Source organism: Ovis aries, chromosome 5, assembly GCF_016772045.2.
Source record: "Ovis aries strain OAR_USU_Benz2616 breed Rambouillet chromosome 5, ARS-UI_Ramb_v3.0, whole genome shotgun sequence".
NCBI classification, from domain to species: Eukaryota; Metazoa; Chordata; class Mammalia; order Artiodactyla; family Bovidae; genus Ovis; species Ovis aries.
This window is the reverse complement of record NC_056058.1, coordinates 8,209,295-8,235,005: the sequence shown is the minus strand read 5'-3', so window position 1 is coordinate 8,235,005 and position 25,711 is coordinate 8,209,295. Positions and strand designations below refer to the sequence as shown.

The following is a 25,711-nucleotide window of genomic DNA, read 5'->3' as shown; positions in this document are numbered from 1 at the left end:
CATGCAAAAATCTTCAAAAAATATTAGCAAATAAATTCAAAAATATATCTAATGGATCATACATCATGATCAAGTGGGACTCACTTCAAGGATGCAAGAATGGTTCAGTTCAGTTCAGTTCAGGTGCTCAGTCATGTCTGACTCTTTGTGACCTCATGAATCGCAGAATGCCAGGCCTCCCTGTCCATTACCAACTTCCGGAGTTCACTCAGACTCACGTCCATCGAGTCAGTGATGCCATCCAGCCATCTCATCCTCTGTCATCCCCTTCTCCTCCTGCCCCCAATCCCTCTCAGCATCAGAGTCTTTTCCATGAGTCAACTCTTCGCATGAGGTGGTCAAAGAACTGGAGTTTCAGCTTCAGCATCATTCCTTCCAAAGAAATCCCAGGGCTGATGTCCTTCAGAATGGACTGGTTGGATCTCCTTGCAGTCCAAGGGACTCTCAAGAGTCTTCTCCAACACCACAGTTCAAAAGCATCAATTCTTCGGCGCTCAGCTTTCTTCAAAAATGGTTAAACATCCTCAAATCAGTCAAATGATACACCAAATTAACTGAAGGAAGGATAAATATCATATGATAATTTCAGTGTGCTGTGCTAAATCGCTTCAGTCATGTCCATCTCTTTGTGACCCCATGGACTGTAGCCCGCCAGCTTCCTTTGTCCATGGGACTTTCCAGGCAAGCACACTGGAGTGGGTTATCATTTCGTCTTCCAGGGGATCTTCCCAATCCAAGGACTGAAATTTTATCTCTTTCGTCTCCTGGATTGACAGGCAGGTTCTTTACTACTAGTGCCACCTGGAAAGCCCAATCATTTCAACAGATGCAAAATAATCATTTGACAAAATTCAATATTTGTTTATGATAGAAAAAACCCTCAATAGAGTAGGTACAGAGGAAGCATACCACCACATAATGTAGGCTATATATACAAGTCTGCAGATAACATTATACCCAATGGTGAGAAGATGAAAAACTTTCCCTCTAAGATCAGAAAAAAGAAAAGAATGCTCACTCAGGCCACTTTCATTCAACATAGTATTGGAAATCCTAACCACAGTAATTAGACAATAAAATGCAATGCAATGCAATGCTGCTAAGTCACTTCAGTCATGTCCGACTCTGTGTGACCCCATAGACGGCAGCCCACCAGGCTCCCCCATCCCTGGGATTCTCCAGGTAAGAACACTGGAGTGGGTTGCCATTTCCTTCTCCAATGCATGAAAGTGAAAAGTGAAAGGGAAGTTGCTCAGTCGTGTCCGACTCTTCACGACCCCTTGGACTGCAGCCTACCAGACTCTTCCATCCATGGGATTTTCCAGGCAAGAGTACTGGAGTGGGGTGCCATCGCCTTCTCTGATAAAATGTAATAACAGAGTCCAAATTAGAAAAGAAGAAGTAAAACTGTCACTATTTCACTTTTCACTTTCATGCATTGGAGAAGGAAATGGCAACCCATCCCAGTATTCTTCCCTGGAGAATCCCAGGGACGGGGGAGCCTCATTGGCTGCCATCTATGGGGGTTGCACAGAGTCGGACAGGACTGAAGTGACTTAGCAGCAGCATTTACAGATAAAATGATACGATATATATACATATATATATATATTTAAAAATTCTAACAAAGAACTTTTTGAACTAATAAATAACTTTCTTGAAACTATGAGATACAAAATCAACATACAGATACCTCTCGTGTTTCTAGACTCTAATAATGAATTATCAGAAAAAGAAATGTAAAAACCAATCCCATTTAAAACTGCATAAAAAATGAAATAACTTGGCACAATTTATGAAAGAGGGAAAAGACCTATACACTGAAATCTAGAAGACATGGAGGAAAGAAATTGAAGAAGTCACAAATAAATGGAAATAGACCTTAAGTTCGTGGACTGAAATCATTAATATTCTTAAAATGACCTAGATATTTTTCCAAAAAGGCATACAAGTGGCAGGCAGACACATAAACAGATGTCTCAACATCATTAATTACCAGGAAAATGCAAATCAAAACAGAAAGAAATCATGTCACATTCTTTAGAATGGCTATTATAAGAAAGATGAGAGCCTGATATCTTATTCAACCTGTAACTGAAAGATTTCACTACCCTCTCCCTATTTCCTCCACCCCCTACAGCTTTTCTATGTAGTTACACGTATTTAGTCACTCAGTCGTGCCCAAATCTTTGTGACCCCCTAGCATTCCGCCAAGGGCCTCTGTGTGTGTGTGTGTATCAGTGGGATTCTCTGGAAAAGAATATTGTAGTGGGTTGCCTTTCCCTTCTCCAGGGGATCTTCCTGACTCTGGGGTCTCCCACACTGCAGGCAGATTCTTTACCATCTGAGCCACCAGGGAAGCCGAGAGTTACAGGTATACCACCTGGCATTTTTTCTTACTGGAGGTTAATTACTTTTACAATGTTGTGGTGGTCTCTGCCATACATCAACATGAATAAGTCATAATTATATATATATATATATACACACACACATATATTTATATATACCCTTCCTCTTGATTCTCCCTCCCACTCCCCGCTTCCACCCGTCTAGGTCATCACAGAGCACCAGGCTGGTCTCCCTGTGTTATACGGAAGCTTCCCACTAGTTGCCTGTTTTACACATGATAGTGTCTATATGTCAGTGCTGCTTTTTCAATAGGTCCTATCCTCTCCTTCCCCCACAGTGTCCACAAGTCTGTTATCTCACCTGCATCCCCATTTCTTCTCTCTAAATTGGTTCATCAGTATATTTTTTCTAGATTCCATGTATATGCATTAGTAAATGTTATTTGTTTTTCTCTTTCTGACTTATTTCACTCTGTATAAATAACTGACTCTATGTTCATCCACCCCACTACAACTGACTCAATGCTTTCCTTTTTATAGCTGAGCTATATTCCATTGCATATATGTATCATATCTTCTTTTTCCATTCATCTTGGCACTCTAATATTAATCTAAATTTATATATATACATACACACACACACACACACACACACACACACACACCATAATATCATACATAAAACCCAAATGAACTTTTTGGCCAACCGAATAAATCATGATGACTATTGTTGACAACACTGCATTGTACAATTGCAATTTGCTAAGACAGTAGGGTATTTGCCATCACTTCATGGTGAATAGATGGAGAAACAGTGGAAACAGTGACAGACTTTATTTTGGGGGGCTCCAAAATCACTGCAGATGGTGATTGCAGCCATGAAATTAAAAGATGCTTACTCCTTGGAAGGAAAGTTATAACCAACCTAGACGGCATATTAAAAAGCAGAGACATTACTTTGCCAACAAAGGTCCATCTAGTCAAGGCTATGGTTTTCCAGTAGTCATGTATGGATGTGAAAGTTGGACTATAAAGAAAGCTGAGCGCCAAAGAATTGATACTTTTGAACAGAAAGTCTTTTGGACTGCAAGGAGATCCAACAGTCCATCCTAAAGGAAATCAGCCCTGAATATTCATTGGAAGGACTGATGTTGAAGTTGAAACTCCAATATTTTGGCCATCTGATGCGAAGAGTTAACTCATTTGAAAAGACCCTGATGCTGGGAAAGATTGAAGGTAGGAGAAGGGGATGATAGAGGATGAGATGGTTGGATGGCATCACCGACTTAACAGACATGAGTTTGAGTAAACTCTGGGAATTGGTGATGGACAGGGAAGCCTGGCGTGCTGCAGTCCATGGGGTAGCAGAGTCAGACATAACTCAGCGACTTAACTGAAGAGAGTAGAACTTAAATTTTCTCACACATACACAAACAAACAAGATAAGTGTGTAAAGTAATGGATGTGTAAGTTAAAGGAGAATTCCTTTCACAAAGTAGACATAAATCAGATCATCATGAGGTACACTTCGAATATCTTATGATTATAAATATTAACTATACCTTAATAAAGCTAATTTTTGTGAAACGAATCACCAGTCCAGGTTCGATGCATAATACTGGATGCTTGGGGCTGGTGCACTGAGACGACCCAGAGGGATGGTACAGGGAGGGAGGTAGGAGGGGGGTTCAGGATGGGGAACACATGTATACCTGTGGTGGATTCATGTTGATGTATGGCAAAACTAATACAATATTGTAAAGTAATTAACCTCCAATTAAAATAAATAAATTTATATTTTAAAAAGTAAGCTAATTTTTTAAAGCTTCTTAAAAATGAAAAAGGAGAAATAACAAACGTTGGTGAGGATGTGGAGAAAAGGAAACCCTAGTGCACTGTTGGTAGAAATGTGAATGTGTACAGCCATTATGGAGAGCAGTATGGAGATTCCTCAAAAATTATAAATAGAACTACTATATTACCTAGGTATTCAACTTCTGGGTATTTCTCTGAGTAAAATGAGAGCAGTAATTTGAAAAGATATATGCAACCCTATATTCATTGCACCATTATTTACATTGACCAAGACATGAAAGCTACCTACATGTCCATTGATGGATGAATGGATAATGATGTGAAATACACACACACACACACACACACACAATGGCATACTACTCAGCCATAAAAAATAAAAATCTGGCCATTTGTGACAATGTGGATGGACCTTCCAGGTATTATGCCATACTAAATAAGCCAGACAGAGAAAGATGAAATCAAGTATGATTTCACTTGCACATGAAATCTAAAAAACAAAAGGAATAAAGAAATGGACCAAAACTTACAGATGCAGAGAACAGATTGATAATTGATATTTATCAGAGAGGAAGGGGATTGGGGTAGTTGGGCAAACTGGATGAAGGCAGTCAATTGTAATATGATACATATTAGCTGGTTTATTTTGCTGATTGGGCTTCCCAGATGACTCAGTGGTAAAGAATCTATCTGACAAGCAGGAGACACAGGTTCCATCCCTGGGTCAGAAAGATCCCCTAGAGGAGGAAATGGCGACACACTCCAATATTCTTGCCTGGGAAAACCCATGGACAGAGGAGCCTGGTGCACTGCAGTCCATGGGGTCACAAAGAGTTGACATGACTTAGCGACTAAACAACATTCTGCCTACTACACAGTCTGTTTTGTAAGTGTATCATTTTATATCATTCAAGAATCCCGGGGATGGTAGAGCCTGGTGGGCTGCCATCTATAGGGTCGCACAAAGTCGGACACAACTGAAGCGGCTTGGCAGGAACCCTTCTATAAGAGAAACAGACAGAATTAGTCACAGCCTCTGAAATGAGTGAATGCACTATTTCTTCAAAATTAAATGCAAAAACACATTTTGAGGAAGAAGACCTAAAACTATCTGCAACTAATTGTATCACAGGATCACAGCCTTGTTACTCAAAGAGTGTCCACAGACCAGGACCTGCAGAGTCAGCATCATCCAGCAGCTTGTTAGAAATGCAGTCTTTGGACCCACCAGGTCCTGCTGAATCAGATTCTGAATTTGTAGTAGGATTGCTGTTGATTTGTAGCTACAATGAAGTTAGAAAAGGACTGACTTAGAATAACTTTGCTACCCCTTATTGTTGCCATTTGAGGAAGCATACTATTCTGGGGATGCTTTCCCACAGATTTTAGATGTTTGGCAGCATCATTTCAGATGTTGTCAAACATCCCAGGGAAAAATCCTCTATGATTCAGAACTACTGGTGTATAGTTTGGAAACTAGACACACCCTGACAAGTTTACAATCAAGGACCATCAAATACTCAGATATTAATTTCAGCCGTATCATTAAACTCCTCCAAGCTCCATTTCTGCAGTGGAGAATGGAGTTCTTAAATGTACTTCCTCACAGATGAAACATCTGTAAATATTCAATCAAACAATTCTCATCAGGCACTAAGATCAAGCTTTAGCACAAAATATCTAAGTATATTTACTATCATCAAAAAATATTTTATAATGGAGAATTACATGAAAGCTCAGAACTAGAGATATAAGTATGAAGTTCCTAAATGTTATGGCAAAAGTGTCATGAAGACAACATATGTAGTGCCCCAAGGTTGATTAACAAAAGAACTGAGTTCTTCCCCTTATTGAAAAAGAGAACAGAAATTTCCTGGAGATTTAAAGTATCCCCATCATAAATCAAAACTTTTGAGATACAAGAGACCTAGTTCAGATACTCAGTCTTAGACTTAGAAAAAACTTTAACTCAAGGTTGAAACAAGGTACTAGGAGATTTAGAGATCTGAAAGGGAGGAAATTTTATGGAGAAGGAGTGAAAAAAACAAGAAAAAAAATGGATTATCTTGACTTCTACCTGATCCCTTGTGAATAGAGAATCTTTAGGGAAAATTTCCTTCCTTCCTGAACAGGTTTCCACAGGGGAATTATGTGCTTAGAGGTTGAAATAACAAGAAATGTGCCTAATGAGCAGGTAGAGGGACCTATAAAGACTAACATCTGCAGTCTCTCAGTGTGTGTAATCTTGAGCTGGATGGACACTTTATTTCTTTGTTTGGAGTCCTAATCCTGATTGGGGTTGGGGTTGGCCTGTAGCTTCATCCCTTTCTGCTCTTTTGTCTGGGGACAGAGCCTTCATCATTAGCCTTCCAGAGAAGAATTCAGACTCCCCCTCAGAGAGCTTCCTCCCAGAGTTTCCCCATCAAGGTGAGTCTCCAGTCTAAATGGTGGTACATGAGAAGGTCAGAAAGAAAAGAAGCCAGTTCAACTAAGCCCAGAGGCAAAAGATTGCTGTGTCTGTTTGTTTGCTTGATTGATTAATTAAAGTATTTGTGTCAGAGGCTAGGTAATATTTCACAGTATGGCTATGCTACTCACACTTTTGATGAATGGCCTTTAATACTCTATCATTAAAGTGCTATTTCATTCATGCCACAGAAATATGTGGAGATTTTTGAACCAACTGTGGTTCAAATCAAGAAGGATTTTTCCCATGCAGAAGATTCTGAGTAATGTCCAGGAACATTTTGACTGTCTCACTGGAGAGGATTGGGTGGAGGCCACAGAGGCTTTCAGCATCTTTCAATGCATGGGACAAACAGAGCAACAGAGCCTGATCTGACTGGGAGTGTCAGTAGTGTTGAGACTCAGAAAACTTGAGCTACAGACTATCTATATGATAACATTTATAGCTGTCTTCAGGTTGTTTACCAAATCTGTAAGACTTTAGTTTTCTGGCAGCAAAATTAACAACACTGCTTTTGCTACTGGTTTAAAAGTTCAAACTCCAGGCAATGTGACAGGTCTTTACACTTATTTCTCAGGCTAATGGGTATGAAAAACATTTTTTTGTTTTCATAAACTGTGGCTCAGCTTCAGCAAACTTTACATATTTGATCATCATTTTGACTTATCTATTATTACTGTGTCATATATCATTTGCCCAGTTTTCTCCAGTTATTAGCATTTCAAAAAATTTTATGGATTATTATTTCTCAATTGACTTTTGGAGGTTATTTTCATGATAAAATATTTGTTTTATTTCAAAATATCTATCTTCCGACTTCTGAGTTTTTTGGTTTTCATTTTGCCACATGTAAATTTTATGTATAGTTTTCTAGAATGTTCATCTGAAATGTATTGGTCACTTTACACTAACATTGTAATACCTCATTTTTTGTAAGATGAATGAGGTAGGACACCAACTTCATAATCTCTCAGATAACTAGTCATTCATGATCAATCTTTTTTTTTGGTAAGTATTTTTTTTTAATTTTTTTAACTTATAATTAAAGGGTAGTTGCTTTACAGTATTGCTTTGGTTTCTATTAAACATCAACATGAATCAGCTTCAGGCCAGATCTTATTTGACAATATAATCTTTTGCAAATAAATGGAAACACGACCTTGCCATTTGCTGAATGTTCAAAACTATTATAACTTAATTCCTGACCATTCAAAAATCAATAATGGAACATCCACTACGTGCTAGGAAGTTCTCGGTACATTACATGTTATATTCTCTTCTATCAGGCCTTTGCTTCATTAAATATCAGCACATATTCATGCCATTAAATTATTGCTATTTTTTATCACATTTCATTTAGTCTGATTCTTCATTCAATTTTGCTCACTAAGTTTTTTCAAACTCTTCACTTTAATCTGGTTTCAGTTCAGTTCAGTTGCTCAGTCATGTCCAACTCTTTGCGACCCCATGAATCGCAGCACGCCAGCCTCCCTGTCCATCACCAACTCCCAGAGTCCACCCAAACCCATGTCCATTGAGTCAGTGATGCCATCCAACCATCTCATCCTCTCTCATCCCCTTCTCCTCCTGCCCTCAATCTTTCCCAGCATTAAGGTCGTTTCAAATGAGTCAACTCTTCGCATCAGGTGGCCAAAGTATTGGAATTTCAGCTTCAACATCAGTCCTTCCAATGAATATTCAGGACTGATTTCCTTTAGGATGGACTGGTTGGATCTCCTTGCAGTCCAAGGGACTCTCAAGAGTCTTCTCCAACACCACTGTTCAAAAGCATCAATTCTTTAGTGCTCAGCTTTCTTTATAGTCCAACTCTCACATCCATACATGACTACTGGAAAAACCATAGCCTTGACTAGTCGGACCTTTGTTGACAAAGTAATGTCTCTGCTTTTGAATATGCTACCTAGGTTGGTCATAACTTTCCTTCCAAGGAGTAAGCGTCTTTTAATTTCATGGCTGCAGTCACCATCTGCAGTGATTTTAGAACCCAAAAAAATAAACTCTGACACTGTTTCCACTGCTTTCCCATCTATTTGCCATGAAGTGATGGGACCAGATGCCATGATCTTCATTTTCTGAATGTTGAGCTTTAAGTCAACTTTCTCACTCTCCTCTTTCACTTTCATCAAGAGGCTCTTTAGTTCTTCTTCACTTTCTGCCATAAGGGTGGTGTCATCTGCATATCTGAGTTTATTGATATTTCTCCCAGCATTCCAGCCTGTGCTTCTTCCAGGCCAGCGTTTCTCATGATGTACTCTGCATAGAAGTTAAATAAGCAGGGTGATAATATACAGCCTTGATGTACTATCCTTTATTCTTTCATTGTATAGCTTTTCACACTCTTATATGTTTTTCTGGATAAGCATATATTCATCTACCTTTCTGAAAAGTACAAAAGTGAACAAAGCAGGTAAGGTCCCTGCCTTTTTGGGTCACACAATCTCACAATGAGGTCAGAGTACAATGAAATAAATGTGTCATGATGTAATGTCCTCACACATAATTATATGAAGGAAGTTATTCAGCATAAAAATACAGAATTGCCATGGTGTAGGACACCATGGATTTACAAAGCATAGCCCAGAGAGACCTCTGCATGTTGGATGAAGTTCAGAACCAGGATCAGAGTATGCCCATTGGGTTTCTCAAAACCCAAAGTCCAAGAACAGTTAAGGAAAGATGCTACAGGAGAAAAGTGAAAAAGGAGCTAACCTCATCCCTTATCAGACCATACAAAAACTAACTGGTCAAGTAATTATGAAACAGGCCCAGGAGAAACAAGTCTTCTATGGCTTGATATTAAAAATGCCCAATTTTGTTACACTTTGTATATTTTGTTTTATGAAGTGTTGGTTTATCCCTCTGCTCATTTTCTCTTAGGGGGAACAATAAGTAAAATGTCTTTTGATATCTTTTGACATCATAGTGGTATCACTACTATTGTCTTTCAGACAAGTTCATTTTGGATCTCTTATAATTTTGCTGGGCATCAAAGGAAAATAATTAAGGTTGGAATGCTGCCAGGACCAAGGAAGATTATTCTTTCTCACAGCCTCTCAGGGACCAATTGATCTTGTTAAGATATTTTTCTCATCATTACTCTCTCTCTCTACCTCCCTCCCTCCCTCTCTTTGCTCTCTCTTTATTGAAAAGACAATTTAATGTTTGTTTAAATACACAAAATGGCCATCTCAGTGTGGAACCCCAGGTTTATTTGTCCATAGGAAACTTAAGAATTGGAATTTCAGGGAATCCCTTCTATAGTATATAGGGTAAAGTTCACTGATCTGCCCAACTTGGGTTGTACACATTCCTAGTGTACTCAGTAATGCTTCAGCTGAGAAAGACATGAAAATAACACAGTGAAGAAAGACACAGTGTGTTCTGTGTCTGTTTGCTACTGGTGGGGTGTCAGAAATCTTCAGAACAAGGGTACCAGTTCTCATATATTCCAAGATGACTTTTACGGTAGTGGGGCCAGAATTCAATCAAGGGAGGTACTAAAGAGGCAAGCTGTTTCAATTCATAGGATCCCTTTGCAACAAGATTAATAAAGGGCAAGATATAGTACAGAACAGGAAGTCCCTTGCCCTGGGATTTCAGCAGTAGCCGAGAGACCACGACCCTCCTCAACAGGTAGGACACCATCTCTCACCACTCTTTGTCATCTTCATTCACTTGCAACACTGGCTTTACTTTCTTTGACTTGAGCACTGGAAACAAGCACTTTCCTCAAGGCCTTTCACTAGATATTTCCTCTGCCAGGTACATACTTCATTACATAACCTTGCATCTCCCTCCCTCTCTTGCTTGAGGTCACTGTTCAAATGTCACCTTGTTGGCAGGTCTTACCTAAACACCCATGCAAAATATAAAGCCTAATTCACTCTCTCCTTTACATGAGCTTACCCTTTCTATATAGCATCTGTCACCACCTGAAATGTAATGATCTCTATTGTTTGCTTAGATTTTCTATCTCCATCATTGAATGTGTGTATATGCTCAGTCGTGTCTATCTTTCTGTGACCCCATGGACTATAGCCCACCAGGCTCCTCTGTCCATGGGATTATTGAGGCAAGAATATTGGAGTGAGCTGCCATTTCTTTCTCCAGGGGATCTTCCTGACCCAGGGATCAAACCCTAGTCTCTTGCATCTCCTGCATGGGAAGGCGGATTCTTTACCACTGCACCATATGGGGAGCACCCCCATCATTTAATAGTAGGGTCCTATTTTTTTCTTTAGCAAACTATACTTGTTGCCTAGACATTGGTAACATGGTCAGCTCTCAATTTTACTACAGAAATACATGAAAAAAATTTCTAATGAAAATAATAGGATGCATAATCCCTCAAGGAAAGAGTTGGCAGGGACAAAAATTCCATATCAATGGTGGCATGAGGGAATCTAAAGGAGACCATATTCATACACAAAACATATTTTATTGAATTACGTGACTGCAATATGTAAATACCAGCATTTAAAATGTGTGAGTAAAGCATGTAGTTGTGAAAAATTAGTCATGTTACTTTCCTCTTTCAGTGAAGTCACTTCCATCATATGGAACGGGGCAATGATACACGAATTTCAGAATTTCTTCTTCTGGGATTTTCAGAGGATCCACAACTACAGCCCATCATATTTGGGCTTTTCCTCTCTATGTACCTGATCACTGTTTTTGGAAACCTGCTCATCATCTTGGCCATCACTTCAGACTCTCACCTGCACACCCCCATGTACTTCTTCCTCTCCAACCTGTCCTTTGTGGACATCTGTTTCACTTCCACCACCATTCCAAAGATGCTGTGGAACATCCAAACACAGAGGAAAGTTATCACCTATGAAGGCTGCATCACACAGATTTATTTTCTCATCCTCTTTGCAGTGTTGGACATTTTTCTCCTGACTGTGATGGCCTATGACCGCTTTGTGGCCATCTGCCATCCCCTGCATTACACTGTCATCATGAACCCAAGACTTTGTGGACTGTTGGTGTTGATGTCCTGGATCATAAATATTCTTAATTCCTCATTACAAAGCTTAATGATGCTGCAACTGTCCTTCTGCACAAACATTGAAATTCCCCACTTTTTCTGCGAACTCAATCATATGGTCCAACTTGCCTGTTCTGACACATTTCTTAATAACATAGTGATGTATTTGGCAGCTGTCCTGCTGGGTGGTGGTCCCTTTGCTGGTATCCTTTACTCTTACTCTAAGATAGTCTCCTCTATATGCAGAATCTCATCTGCCCAGGGGAAATATAAAGCATTTTCCACCTGTGCATCTCACCTCACCGTTGTCTCCTTATTTTATTGTACAATGCTTGGAGTGTACCTTAGCTCTGCAGCTACCCACAATGCACACTCAAGTGCAACAGCCTCGGTGATGTACACAGTCATCACACCCATGCTGAACCCCTTCATCTACAGCCTGAGGAATAAAGACATGAAGAGGGCTCTGAAAGTATTCTTTGTGAGAGGTACTGTATAAGAGCTAGTTGTCATAAAACTGAAAAAGCACTTGAGATTGCAGAGGCCAAAGCCTCAGAGTCAGAAATCGTGACTATTTGATCAGACTATGAAATTATAACTTGCTCTGTTTAAATAAATACATTCCTTGAATTTGCATTTATTTGACTCTAACTTTTCTATTTGACAGAGAAGGCAATGGTACCCCACTCCAGTACTCTTGCCTGGCAAAACCCATGGACGGAGGAGCCTGGTAGGCTGCAGTCCATGGGGTCGCTAAGAGTCGGGCACGACTGAGCAGCTTCACTTTCACTTTTCACCTTCATGCATTGGAGAAGGAAATGGCAATCCATTCCAGTGTTCTTGCCTGGAGAATCCCAGGGACGGGAGAGCCTGGCGAGCTGCCGTCTATGGGGTCGCACAGAGTAGGACATGACTGAAGCGACTTAGCAACAGCAGCAGTTTCTAATCAATTCATGTGAATCACTTTATTAAGCTTCCTTTTCTCTCTGACATCCATCTGCTTTCTCTTTGTTCTATTCCCACTTTCACAAATTTACTTCAACAGTGTATCAGGAATGTTTGGAAATTCCCACTGACTAAATGAGACTCATTGGAAAAGACTCTGATGCTGGGAGGGATTGGGGGCAGAGGGAGAAGGGGACGACAGAGGATGAGATGGCTGGATAGCATCACTGACTCGATGGACGTGAGTCTGAGTGAACTCCGGGAGTTGGTGATGCACAGGGCGGCCTGGCGTGCTGTGATTCATGGGGTCACAAAGAGTCAGATATGACTGAGCAACTGAACTGAACTGAACTGAACTGAACTGAAATGAGACAACATCGATTTTGGGTTTGTTTTTTTTTTAGGAATAACTTTTCACATATGACATACCTGCTCAGTCGCTCAATCATGTCTGACTCTATGCAACCCTATGGACTATAGTCCACCAGGCTTCTCTATCCATGGAATTTTTCTGGCAAGGATACTGGTGTGGGTTGCCATTTCCTCTTCCAAGGATCAAACTTGTGTCTCTTTCATCTGCATTGGCAGGCACATTCTTTACCCCTAGTGCAACCTGGGAAGGCCCCAAAATGACTTTTGTCTTACCAGATATTTTTATTCTGTTTCTCTAAAAGAAGTGTCATGAGTTGTAGTCTTCCTACCAAAAAACATCTGTTTGATCATGAAAACAATTTATATAATTTTACAACAGAGGAAAACCTGAGACATTATTTTCACCTTTATATCCAATATTCTCATGTACATCACTATCTTAACTGCCTTTTCTCCCCCTTGAGACTGTAACATACCACTATGATTTGTGACAAGTCATTGATTTTTATTCTCCTCATTTGGATCCTGTTCTTAGCATCCGTATTGCCCGCAATGGCCACTGTCAACATGATTATCAGATACATGTCTGCAAAAGGAGTTCCCACTGAAAGACATATTTTAATAAACAGATTGACCTAATATGACTTTAAAATCACAGATGAGCATCAATATTTCAGTTCAGTTGCTCAGTTGTGTCCAACTCTTTGCAACCCCATGGACTGCAGCACGCCAGGCTTCCCTGTCCATCATCAACTCCCGGAGCTTGCTCAAACTCATGTCCATCCAACCATCTTCTCCTCCTGCCTTCAATCTTTCCCAGCATCAGGGTCTCTTTCAATGAGTCAGCTTTTCACATCAGATGGCCAAAGTATTGGAGTTGCAGCTTCAGCATCAGTCCTTCCAATGAATATTCAGGACTGACTTGTTTTAGGATTAACTGGTTTGATCTCCTTGCAGTCCAAGGGACCTTCAACATGATGAAGCAAAATTGTAATTCATACATTGTATTTCTTTGAAAAATATTCATTTTCCATGCTGTATATCTACTCATTGGAGAATGGAGGATTGGTGTCCATGTGTTAAGGGGAGGTTTATACATATTAATGAAAGATTGATTAACATTTTTCTTTTTTTATTCAATTGTCTTCCTATTTCTGCTTGAAAACTTTCAGTGCTACCTGTAATATGACTCATGTCATTGATTTAATGGAACTGTATCTCCACTGCATTTTGTCATAACCCAAGAAGGATGGTGAATGATCACTGTCATTATCCTCCATAACTCTGTTATACTCATGATTCTATTCACATTTTATGATCAAAGAGTGGCTCAACAGACATCTTGAATTGCTGTCCAGTCAGGGTACCAGTTTTTTTTTTCCTACATAGACATGCATGTCCTTTCAACCTCTTCTGGTTACTGAGAAGTGAACCCCAGTGAGAGATTTCAATTACAGTTATCTGAAATGAACTGAAATGACAGAGTAACCATAAAAGCTATCCTGAAATACAAGAACAAATGACAAGAATAATCAGGAGCAACTATAACTCTCCTCATTCTGTTCACTTTGATTATTGTATCAGTTAGATATTACTGTATAACAAGCCATCCTAAAGCTAATGCTATAATATACTGCCTTTGTTACCAGATGAGATTATAAAGTAGAGAGTTGTTCTGAGCTCTGCTGATCTCCTAATGAGTGTAAACTCAGCTGTGAGTCTCTACATTGCTTTTCTTAGGTTTATCCATGATACAATGTGTGAGATGATACCTTTTTCACTTGACCCAATGTGATCAGTTTATTTCTCTGGTTTTATCTTCAATTTAACCAAGAGAGTACCAAGAGTGAATTGCTTTAATTTACTTCTATTTCTATACCCATATATGACACTTTTCTTTTCACCTGGGTAAGGAGATATCTCCCATCACTGCTCAGTGTGAATCAGCTATCTGTGCTCTAGCTCTTACTCTGATCCATGTACCTTTAGACTTCAAAGTGATGTATTGGAAAATAATTGCATACCATAAACTGCATATTTTGAAATGATAAATGATCTGTACCAAATTTACAATGCATACTGTATATTTCCATTTGCACATAATTCATGACAGTGCACGATAACTTTAAAGGCTTTTAAAAGTATTTAAATATGTTAATCTCCCTGAGTCTAAATCATTATCTATGTAGGTAACGTGGAATAATAAACATAACTTCAGAGGAAGATTTCAAGAAATTAATTATGTAAGTGGATGTATTTTTGTGGAATCCTAAGAAAATGTTCAAATATAAACATGTGTGTATTTATTTATATAAATTTATCTTTCAAATGAGCATAAGCATACCTATCTATGTACACACAGAAATGCATTTGTGGTTCTATGTTTTATATAGAAAGAAAGCTTGAGAGAAAGTTGGAGAGGATACACTATGGAGCATATATACTGAGAAAACCATAATTCAAAGACATAATTCAAGCACATGTACCCCAATGTTCACTGCAGCACTATTTACAATATCAATGATATGATATGGAAGCAACCTAGATGTCCATCAACAGATGAGTGGATAAAGAAGATGTAGTACATATATACAATGGAATATTACTCAACCATAAAAAGGAATGAAATTGAATCAGTTGTAGTGATATCGATGAACCTAGAGCTTACCATACAGAGTGAAGTAAGCCAGAAAAATAAATATCATATATTAATGCACACATACAGAATCTAGAAAAATGGATGGTGCTGATGAACCATTTGTGGGGGAAGAATAGAGATTTAAATGTAGAGAATAGACTTGTGAACACAAAGAAGAAAAAAGAGGGGGAACAAACTGAGAGAGTGGCATTGACATATATATACCACCATGACTAAAATAGATAGCTGGCAGGAAACTGTTGTATAACACAGGGAGCTCAGCTCAGGGTGCTCTGTGATGACCTGAGATAGGGGATGGGGTGGGAAGGAGACTCAAGAGGGTAGGAATATATGTATACATATAGCTGATTCACTTTGTTGTACAGCAAAAATTGACATAACATTGTAAAGCAATTATATTCCAATAAAAATTTTTAAAAAAGACTGTAGAAAGTTAAGCATAGATTTAAAGTGAACCATAGAGGGACTGGTCCAGGATGGTGATATAGGAAGATGCTGAATTCACTCCTCCCATGGATATGCTGAATCTACAGCTACACGTGGATCAAGTCCCTCTGATAAAGACCTGAAAACTAGCTGAAATATTCCTTTCTATCAAATGAGAAAAGGCCACATTGAGGCAGATAGGAGAGACTGAGATGATCTTTTGCCAAAACCCCCAACCCTGATGCAGCAACCCAAATTCAGAAGGGGTTTTACAAATCTGGAGCCTCTTCTTGAGGATTAAAATGTTCATAGCCTATATTGAGACCTGCTCTTAATATTAAGACCCCAACTCTTAAGACCTGCATGTGGGAGATGAGCCTCCAAAATACCTATCTTTGAAAACCATCAGGATTTATGTCTATGAGATGCAAAGTGACATAGCAAATGGAGACACTGCTTTTAAAAGGCTCACACATAGACTCAATCACCACATAAACTCAATGCTCACTGCTGAAGCAAAAGTTTGAAAAGTGAGGGACTATATGTGAGGGACTGTTGCTGTTTATTTAGTCGTTGTGTTCAACTCTTCATGATCCAATGGACTGTAGCCCACTAGTTCCTTTGTACATGGGATTTCCCAAGCAAGAATACTAGAGTGGGTTGCCATTTCCTGCTCCAAGGGATCTTCCCCACCCAGGTATCAAACTCGTGTCTAGTGCATTGGCAGACAGATTCTTTACCACTGAGCCACCTGGGGGATATTGAGTTGCTAATCTAAATACATCCACCAAGAGGGCAGAAGCCTGTTGAAATTCTCTCTTGGCATGGAGGCATTGGTGGGAGTCACCTCACACTGTCATTCTGCATCACTAAAGTCAGCAGATAGAATTCCTTGGCTCATCCTTTATCAGTCTCCACACTACAATTATCTCCTAGAAGGGAGATTTTGCACACGTCTGATCCTCTGTGATTTTTTTTTTCTTTATGTGCAGCATCCCAGTTTCTCTGGCAGCACTCCAGAGGACATTCTTTGTGTCCCTGGCCCTAGAGGCCAGGGTACTTGCATTCCAAGTTCTGACTGGATTGCAAAATCAAAAAGACAGTTCTTGACAGCCTACCACCTCCAGGACATTGCACGGGTAGCAGACTGAATCACACTCCAGCCTTTCTGGAATAGAGGCCTCTTCTTGCTGGTCCAGGAGCTTTGGCCTGAGGGGCAGGCTTCTGTTCTGGTGTGCTCCTAGAGGTCTGTGGCTATGATCTCAGGAAACAGAGATGAGCCTGGTGGATAAGTCTTTGTGCTCTGCCTCTGCTCTGTTTCAACTTGATAGTGAGCTTATAGCCTTGTCTGGCCTCCTGATTTTTTCAGCTGCTTCCTGGGACAACCTTACATCCCAGGAAGACAGTGGAGTTTATACTCTCAAGAACTGCAGGACTATAACCAAGGGAGGAAGAGCTCTTAAACTGCTACCACTTTCAGGACACTGGAGATAACAGACCCAGATACTCAATCTTTCTGTGAAATAAGCTTACAATATTATCATCAATTGTAGCTGCAGCCTTAGAGACAGGCTTCTCATTTAACACATACCTACAGGCTTCCCTGGTGGTTCAGTGGCAAAGAATTCACCTGCCAGCGCAACATGGGTTCAATCCCTAGTCCGGGAAGATACCCTGGAGAAGGAAATGGCAGCCCATTCCAGTATTCTTGCCTGGGAAATCCCATGGACAGAAGAGCCTGGCAGGTTATAGTCCAGGGGGTTGCAAGAGTCAGACACAATTTAACGACTTTACAATACAAGAACATAGGCTGACTATAAACGTTTTCAGTTACCTTGAGAGGTGGGTATTATCTTCATGCTCTCTCTCTACCATGTCCCAGACTCCCAGTATGCCTTGGAGCGGAATTCTCACATGTGTCTGGTGCCCCAGTTTTTACATCCAATGGCCTGGATTTTGTAGCTACTGCACAAGGAACCATCCTCAATTGCCTGGCTCTGGAGGCTGGAGGTGGGGAGGCTTGTATGTAGTGCCCAAGGTTCACTAACAAAAGAACTCAGTTCCTCCCCCTGTTGAAAAAAACAGAAATTTTCTGGAGGTTCAGAGTCTGAGTCCCCATCATAAATCAAAGTTTTGAAGACACAAGAGACCCAATCCAGACAGGTTCCTCTGTCTTTGACTTGGGAGAACATTCTAATTGAGAGTTGAGATAAGATGCCAAGAGATTTAGAGATATTAAAGGGGGGCAATTTAATGGAGAAGGAGTAAAAAGAAGAAAACAAAACTGGATTCAATTGACTTCTACACTGGCCTCTTGTGACCAGAAAATCATTAAGAAAAATTTCCTTTCTTCCAGAAGAGCTTTCCACAGGGGAATTATGTACTTAGAGGCTGAAATAACATAAGAGAAGTGTGCTTAATGAGCAGATACAGGAAGCTATAAATATCTCCACGTCTGAAATCTCTCAGTGTTTGCAAACCTTGCCTAGAAGGGCCTTTATTTTGTTTTGTTTGATTTGAGTCCTAATCCTGGCTGGAGGGCTGTAGCTTCACTCTATCCTGCTGCTAGTCTGGGGACAGAACCTTAATCTCCATCATTAACCATCCAGGGAGGGGTTCAGACTCCTCCTCGGAGACCTTCCTCTCAGAGTTCCCATCCAGGTGAGTCCAACAACATAGATGATGGTGCATGAGATGGTCAGAGAGAATGGAAGCCAACTCAACTCAGCCCAGAAGCAAGAGACTGCTGTCTTTGTTCCTTTGTTTGATTAATTAATGTGTTTATTTCTGTGATTACATATTTCACAATACAAGAGTGCTATTTACACCTTTGACCATCTTTCACATTCTTTATCATTAAATTGCTGTTATGTCAGTGCTAGAAAAATATGTTGAGATTGCTAATTTAAAACTGTGCTTCTAGTCAGGGGATTAGATTTTTCCCTGGGAGACACATTGAACAATGTCCAAGGACATTTTTAGCTGTCACACTGGAGAGGGGTGAGTGGATATCATGGATGCTGTAAACATCTTTCAACGTGCAGGACAGAGCACAGTAGAGAATGATTTGGCCCAGAATATTCACAGCACTTGGGGTTGAGAAAGCCTGAGTTAAAAAACAACATTTATTGCAATATTTTTAGTTGCCTTGAGAGTCCCTTGGACTGCAAGGCGATCCAACCAGTCCATCCTGAAGGAGATCGGTCCTGGGTGTTCATTGGAAGCACTGATGTTGAAGCTGAAGCTCCAATACTTTGGCCACCTGATGCGAAGAGCTGACTCATTTGAAAAGACCATGATGCTGGGAAAGATTGAGGGCAGGAGGAGAAGGCGATGACAGAGGATGACGGTTGGATGCCATCACTGACTCGATGGACATGGGTTTGGGTAGACTCCAGGAGTTGGTGATGGACTTGGAGGCCTGGTGTGCTGCGGTTCATGGGGTCGCAAAGAGTCGGACACGACTGAGTGACTGAACTGAACCTATAATTGTCTTCAGGTTTCTTTCCAATCTTGTAACATTTTATGTTTCTAACAGCAAAATTAGAGAACTGCTTTTGCTGCCAGTTTAAAAGATCTAATCACAATCAACGTAACAGTTCTTTAAGGGTTCCCTCCCCCCGCCCCCACCGACGTGAGGCTGATGGGTGTGAAAGACACTTCTTTGTTTCTTAAGCTATGGCTCAGATTCATCACACTTTACATATTTGATCACCATTTTGATCTGCCTATTATTATGTTGTTATTGTTTCATGGCTAAGTCATGTCCAACTCTTTTGTGATCCCATGGACCATAGCCCTCCAGGCTCCTCTGTCCATAAGATTTCCCAGGCAAGAACACTAGAGTGGGTTTCCATTTCCTGCTCCAGGGGATCTTCCCAACCCAAGAATCAAACTTCCAACTCCTGCAATGGCCTATATAATAATTACCTATTTTTCTACAGTTTTTGGCATTTCAAAAAATTTCTACAGATCATAGATTTTCAATTGTCTTTTGGAGGACATTTTTGGCCATAAAAGGTTTTACTTTATTGAAATATATCTATATTCTTAGTTTTGAATTTCTTGTTTTATTGGATGGTTTTGCCCCCCTGCAAATTGAATATGTCGCTTTCTAGATGTTCATCTAAAATGTATTGGCTACCCCTACACAGAGCGTGGATGCAGTACGTTTCTTTTGTATGAAGTATGAGGGAGCAGAACTGTCATAGTGGGGAGAGGACTTATAGAACATGCCTCAGGGCAGCCTCTGCATGTTGGATGAAGTCCAGAATCATTATTAGAATGTGCCCACTGAGATTCTCAAAAAAGGGATGAAATATTACAGAATGGGAATGGTAAAAGAAAGATACCACATGAGAAAATTGAGAAAGGGGCTACTCTCATCCATTATTGGGCCATACAAAAACTGTATGGTCAGGGACTTCCCTGGTGGTCCAGTGATTAAGAATTCACCTTCCAATGCAGGGGGTGTAGGTTCGATCCCTGGTTCTCATTGCTATGACTCCACATGCCTGATGGCCAAAAAACTAAAATATATTTTAAAAAAAGAAGCAATATTGTAACAAATTCAGTAAAGACCTTAAAAATGGTTCACATCAAAAAATCTTAAAAAAAAAAAAAACCTAATTGGTCAAATAATTATGAAATAGGCACAGCAAAGGTAAATCTACTGCATCATACTAACAATGTCCAACTTTTGTTATACTGTATGCATTTTCTCTGGGGAAATGTTAGTTTACCCCTTTGTTCACTTTTTTGGAGAATGTACCGTATGTAAGGTGCTTGACACCATTAAAGAAAATCACTACTTCTGTCTTTTAGACAAGTTTTTTGTTGTTGTTGTTGTTCTCTTATTATTTTCTTTGGGCATCAAGGGAATGTAATCACAGTTGAAATGCTGCCAGAACCAAGGGACATTATTCTTCCTCACAATCTCTCTGGGACCAGCTGAGCTTATTAGTTCTTTTCCTCCTGACCCACTTTATTTTTTCTCTCTTTCTGTTAATTGAACAGATTATTTTTTGCTTTAAAAAAATCAACCAAAAATGGCTCTATCAGTATGGAGTCCCAGGTTTATATGTCCATGGGAAGTGGAAGAATTGGAATATCTGAGGACCATTTCTGCATTCTACAGGGGAAAGATTACTGATTGGGCCAGTTTGGGTTTTATGCATTCCTAGTGCAAAGCTCAACATTCAGAAAACTAATATCATGGCATCTGGTCCCATCACTTCATGGGAAATAGATGGGGAAACAGTGGAAACAGTGTCAGACTTTATTTTAGAGGGCTCCAAAATCACTGCAGATGGTGACTGCAGCCATGAAATTAAAAGACGCTTACTCCTTGGAAGGAAAGTTATGACCAACCTAGATAGCATATTCAAAAGCAGAGGCATTACTTTGCCAGCAAAGGTCTGTCTAGTCAAGGCTATGGTTTTTCCAGTGGTCATATATGGATGTGAGAGTTGGACTGTGAAGAAAGCTGAGTGCTGAAGAATTGATGCTTTTGAACTGTGGTGTTGGAGAAAGACTCTTGAGAGTCCCTTGGACTGCAAGGAGATTCAACCAGTCCATCCTAAAGGAGATCAGTCCTGGGTTTTCATTAGAAGGAGTGATGCTGAAGCTGAAACTCCAATACTTTGGCCACCTCATGCAAAGAGCTGACTCATTGGAAAAGACTTTGATGCTGGGAGGGATTGGGGGAAGGAGGAGAAGGATGACAGAGGATAAGGTGGCTGGATGGCATCACCAACTCAATGGACATGAGTTTGAGTGAACTCCAGGAGTTGGTGATGGACAAGAAGGCCTAGCATGCTGAGATTCATGGGGTCACAAAGAGTCGGACATGACTGAGCAACTGAACTGAACTGAGTGCAATTAGGAAAGGAAATCAACACTGCATATACACTGGAAGGACTATTGCTGAAGCTGAAGCTCCAATACTTTAGCTACTTGAAGACTTGAAGACCCAATTATTGGAAAAGACCCTGATGCCAGGAAAATTTGAAGGCAAAATGAGAAGAGGGCACCAGAGAATGAGATGGCTAGATAACATCACCAACTCAATGGATATGAATTTGAGCAAACTCTAGGAGATTGCGAAGGACAGGGAGCCTGGCATGCTGCAGTCTATGGGGTTGCAAAGAGTCAGACAGGACTCAGCAACTGAAAATCAACAACAAAGTGTAATCAGAAAGGCTGTGGCTGAGAAAGACATGGAAATACTGCAGTGCTGGAGGCCATTGTGTGTGTGTGAGAGAGAAAGAGAGACACTTGTGGAGTGTGACCAGTCTTCAGAACAAGAGTACAAGGACTCTTACATTCCAAGATGATTCTCAGAGTCCTGGGACCAGAATTCAAACAGAGGAGGTACTAAGGAGGGGAGCTCTTTCTTTTTTAAAATATTGACTGATTGATTGATTGACTTGGCTGTGCAGAATCTTCATTGCAGCCTATGAGATCTTTAATTGTGGAATGTGAACTCTTAGTCATCTCATGTGGGATCTAGTTCCCTAAGCAGGGATCAAACCCTGGCCCCCTGCATTGTAAGCAAGAGTCTTAGCCACTGGATCACCAGAGTAGTCCCCTGGGGACCCTTTAGCAACAAGATGAATAAAATGCAAGTTGTAGTATGGAACAGGAAATGCCTGTACCTTGGGGTATCAGCAGTGGCAGAGAGACCACCTCCCTCCTCAACATGTGGGACACCAACTCTCCTCAGCCTTTCAGGTTCATTCACTTGTAACACTGCTTCTCTTTTTTTCAGTTGAGCACAGGAAACAAGCACCTTCTTTAAGGCCTTTGCCCTGGCCATCCCTTCTGCTGGGCACACATGTCCCCACATAGACCCAATCTCTCCTTTGTGCCTGTTGTTAGTTTCATCACAGAATCTGTCACCATAGGATGATATATAATTTTACAGTCTATTTAGTCATTCTCTTTTTTTATGTCCTGATTCATTTTTTCAATTTATTTTTAGTTGGAGGATAATAATTACTTTATGATGTTGTGCTGGTTTCTGCTCTACAATAATGTGAATCAGCCAGTAGTATACATGTATCACCTCCTTCTTGAGCCTCCCTCTCACCCCACCCCATCCCACCCCTCTAGGTCATCACCGAGCACAAGGCAGGACTCCCTATGTTATGTAGCAGCTTCTCACTAGCTATCGATTCTACACATGATAGTATATAGATGTCAATGTTATTTTCTCAATTCGTCCCCCTGTTTCCCCTGATGTGTTCACAAGTCCATTCTCTACATCTGCATCTCTATTTCTACACCTCAGATAGGTTCGTCTGTATCATTTTTCTAGATTCCATATAATGCATTAATGTGCAATATTTATTTTTCTCCTTCTGACTTACTTCACTCTATATAACAGGCTCTAGATTTGTCCACCACCCTTCAGTTGACATAAATTAGTTCCTTTTTATGGCTGAATGATATTCCATTGTGTAAATATACCACAACTTCTTTATCCATTCATCTGTCCATGGACATCTAGGTTGCTTCCATGTCTTGGCTACTGTAAATACTGCTGCAATAGACATTCGGGTACATGTGTTGTTTTGATTTATAGCTTTCTCAGGTTATATACACAATTGTGGGATTGTGGAGTCATATGGTAGTTTTATTTCCAGTTTCTTTTAAGGCATCTCTACACTGTTTTCCATAGTGGCTATATCAACTTACATTCCCACCATATATTCATTCTCTATCATTGAAATGAGACTTTGGGGACTTTTGCTTTTTAGCACCTTTTACTCATTGCCTAGACAGTGCTTAAAAACGATAGACTTTGTATTAGATTCTTGAATTACATTATGAAATTCTTATTAAAAGTGCAAAACTCATGACCCTTATGGTAAAAGCTAGTTGGGAAAAAAATTCCACATTATGTGGGGCACAAAGATACCTTCCATGGGGTTATACAAAATACACAAAATATCAAATTAATATTTGACAACAAAATATAAATTTGAAGCACCAATTTGAATATGTAAGTAATACAAGTCTGTGTGAAAATTAGCCATGTTATAGCCTTTCTTTTCCAGAAGTCACCTTCCTGCATGGAACCAGACAATGATACGCAACTTCTAGAATTTCTCCTTCTGGGACTTTCAGAGAAAGTAAAAGTACAGCCCCTCATATTTGGGCTTTTCCTCTCCACGTACTTGATCACTATGTTTGGAAACCTGCTCATCATCTTGGCCATCACTTCAGATGCCCACCTGCACACACCCATGTACTTCTTCCTCTCCAACCTGTCCTTTGTGGACATCTGTTTCACCTCCACCACCATCCCAAAGATGCTATGGAATATCTGGACACAAAGCAAAGTTATCAGCTATAAAGAATGCATCACACAGATTTATTTTCTCATCCTCTTTGCAGTGTTGGACATCCTCCTCCTGACCGTGATGGCCTATGACCGCTTTGTGGCCATTTGTCAACCTCTCCACTACACAGTCATCATGAACCCCCAGCTCTGTGGACTACTGGTGCTGATGTCTTGGATCATAAGTGTCCTGAATTCTTTGTTACAAAGCTTAATGGTGTTGCGACTGTCCTTCTGCACAAACATTGAAATTCCCCACTTTTTCTGTGAACTCAATCATATGGTCCAACTTGCCTGTTCTGACACATTTCTTAATAACACAGTGATGTATATTGCAGCTGTCCTGCTCTGTGGTGGTCCCTTATTTGGTATCCTTTGTTCATATTCTAAAATAGTTTCCTCTATATGCAGAATCTCATCTGCTCAGGGGAAATATAAAGCATTTTCCACCTGTGTGTCTCACCTCACCATTGTCTCCTTATTTTATTGTACGATGCTTGGAGTGTACCTTAGCTCTGCAGCTACCCACAATGCTCACTCAAGTGCAACAGCCTCAGTGATGTACACAGTCATCACACCCATGCTGAACCCCTTCATCTACAGCCTGAGGAATAAAGACATGAAGAGGGCTCTGAAAGCATTGTTTGTGAAGGGAAATATATAAAGGCAAATTGTTGTAAAAATGAAGAAATACCCAAGATTGAAGAGGTCAAAGCCTCGGAGTCAGATATTGTGACTGTTTGATCAAACTACGAAAGCAGAACTTGCTACTTTTATTTTCTTAACTTTCCATTTCTTTGACTTCAACCTTTCTATCTTAACTTGTAGCTCATTTTAATAAGCTTTCTTCTTCCTTTGATATCCAGCAAATTTTCCCTTGTTTTATATTTTTTAATTTATTTCTTTTATTGAAGGACAATTGCTTTAGAGAATTTTATTGTATTCTCAACATGAATCAGCCTTAGGTATACATATATCTCCTCCCTTTTGAACCTCTCTCCCATTTCCCAGCCCATTCCACCCCTATAGGTTGATACAGAACCCCTGAGGCATACAGCAAATTCCCACTGGCTATCTATTTTACATATGGTAAAGTAAGTTTCCATGTTACTCTTTCCATGCATCTCACCCTCTCCTCCCCTCTCCCCATGTCCATAAGTCTATTCTCTATGTCTGTTTCTCCATTGTTGGCCTGTAAGAAAATATACTTCAGTACCATTTTTCTAGATTCCATATATATGTGTTAGAATATAAAATGTATCTTTCTCTTTCTGACTCACTTTACTCTGTATAATAGGTTCTAGGTTCATCCCCCTCATCA

General features: G+C 40.1%; 2 protein-coding genes and 1 long non-coding RNA gene across 4 annotated transcripts in view; 2 read left to right on the top strand and 1 right to left on the bottom strand.

The window, feature by feature from the left end:
- The window catches only part of LOC132659866 (uncharacterized), a 995,695-nt gene that overhangs the window by 839,233 nt on the left and 130,751 nt on the right, over positions 1-25,711 (bottom strand). The gene's annotated exons all lie outside the window — the stretch shown is intronic.
- On the top strand, positions 11,211-12,143 carry LOC101104994 (olfactory receptor 7A17-like). Its single transcript, XM_042249777.1, has one exon. The coding sequence runs from the start codon at positions 11,211-11,213 to the stop codon at positions 12,141-12,143; it is 933 nt and encodes a 310-aa protein (XP_042105711.1).
- On the top strand, positions 23,914-25,054 carry LOC114114774 (olfactory receptor 7A17-like). 2 transcript variants are annotated; one of them, XM_042249776.1, is made up of 2 exons: positions 23,914-23,926; positions 24,132-25,054. In XM_042249776.1, exons 1-2 carry the CDS (start codon positions 23,914-23,916, stop codon positions 25,052-25,054), a joined length of 936 nt encoding a protein of 311 aa, XP_042105710.1. The 2 variants fall into 2 exon arrangements, with proteins under 2 accessions (XP_042105710.1, XP_027825034.2); XM_027969233.2 differs by lacking the exon at positions 23,914-23,926 and having other exon boundaries at positions 24,122-25,054.

Excerpts from the sequence above, each read along its gene's own strand:
- LOC101104994 (XM_042249777.1), top strand. The coding sequence starts at position 11,211 with ATGGAACGGGGCAATGATACACGAATTTCAGAATTTCTTCTTCTGGGA.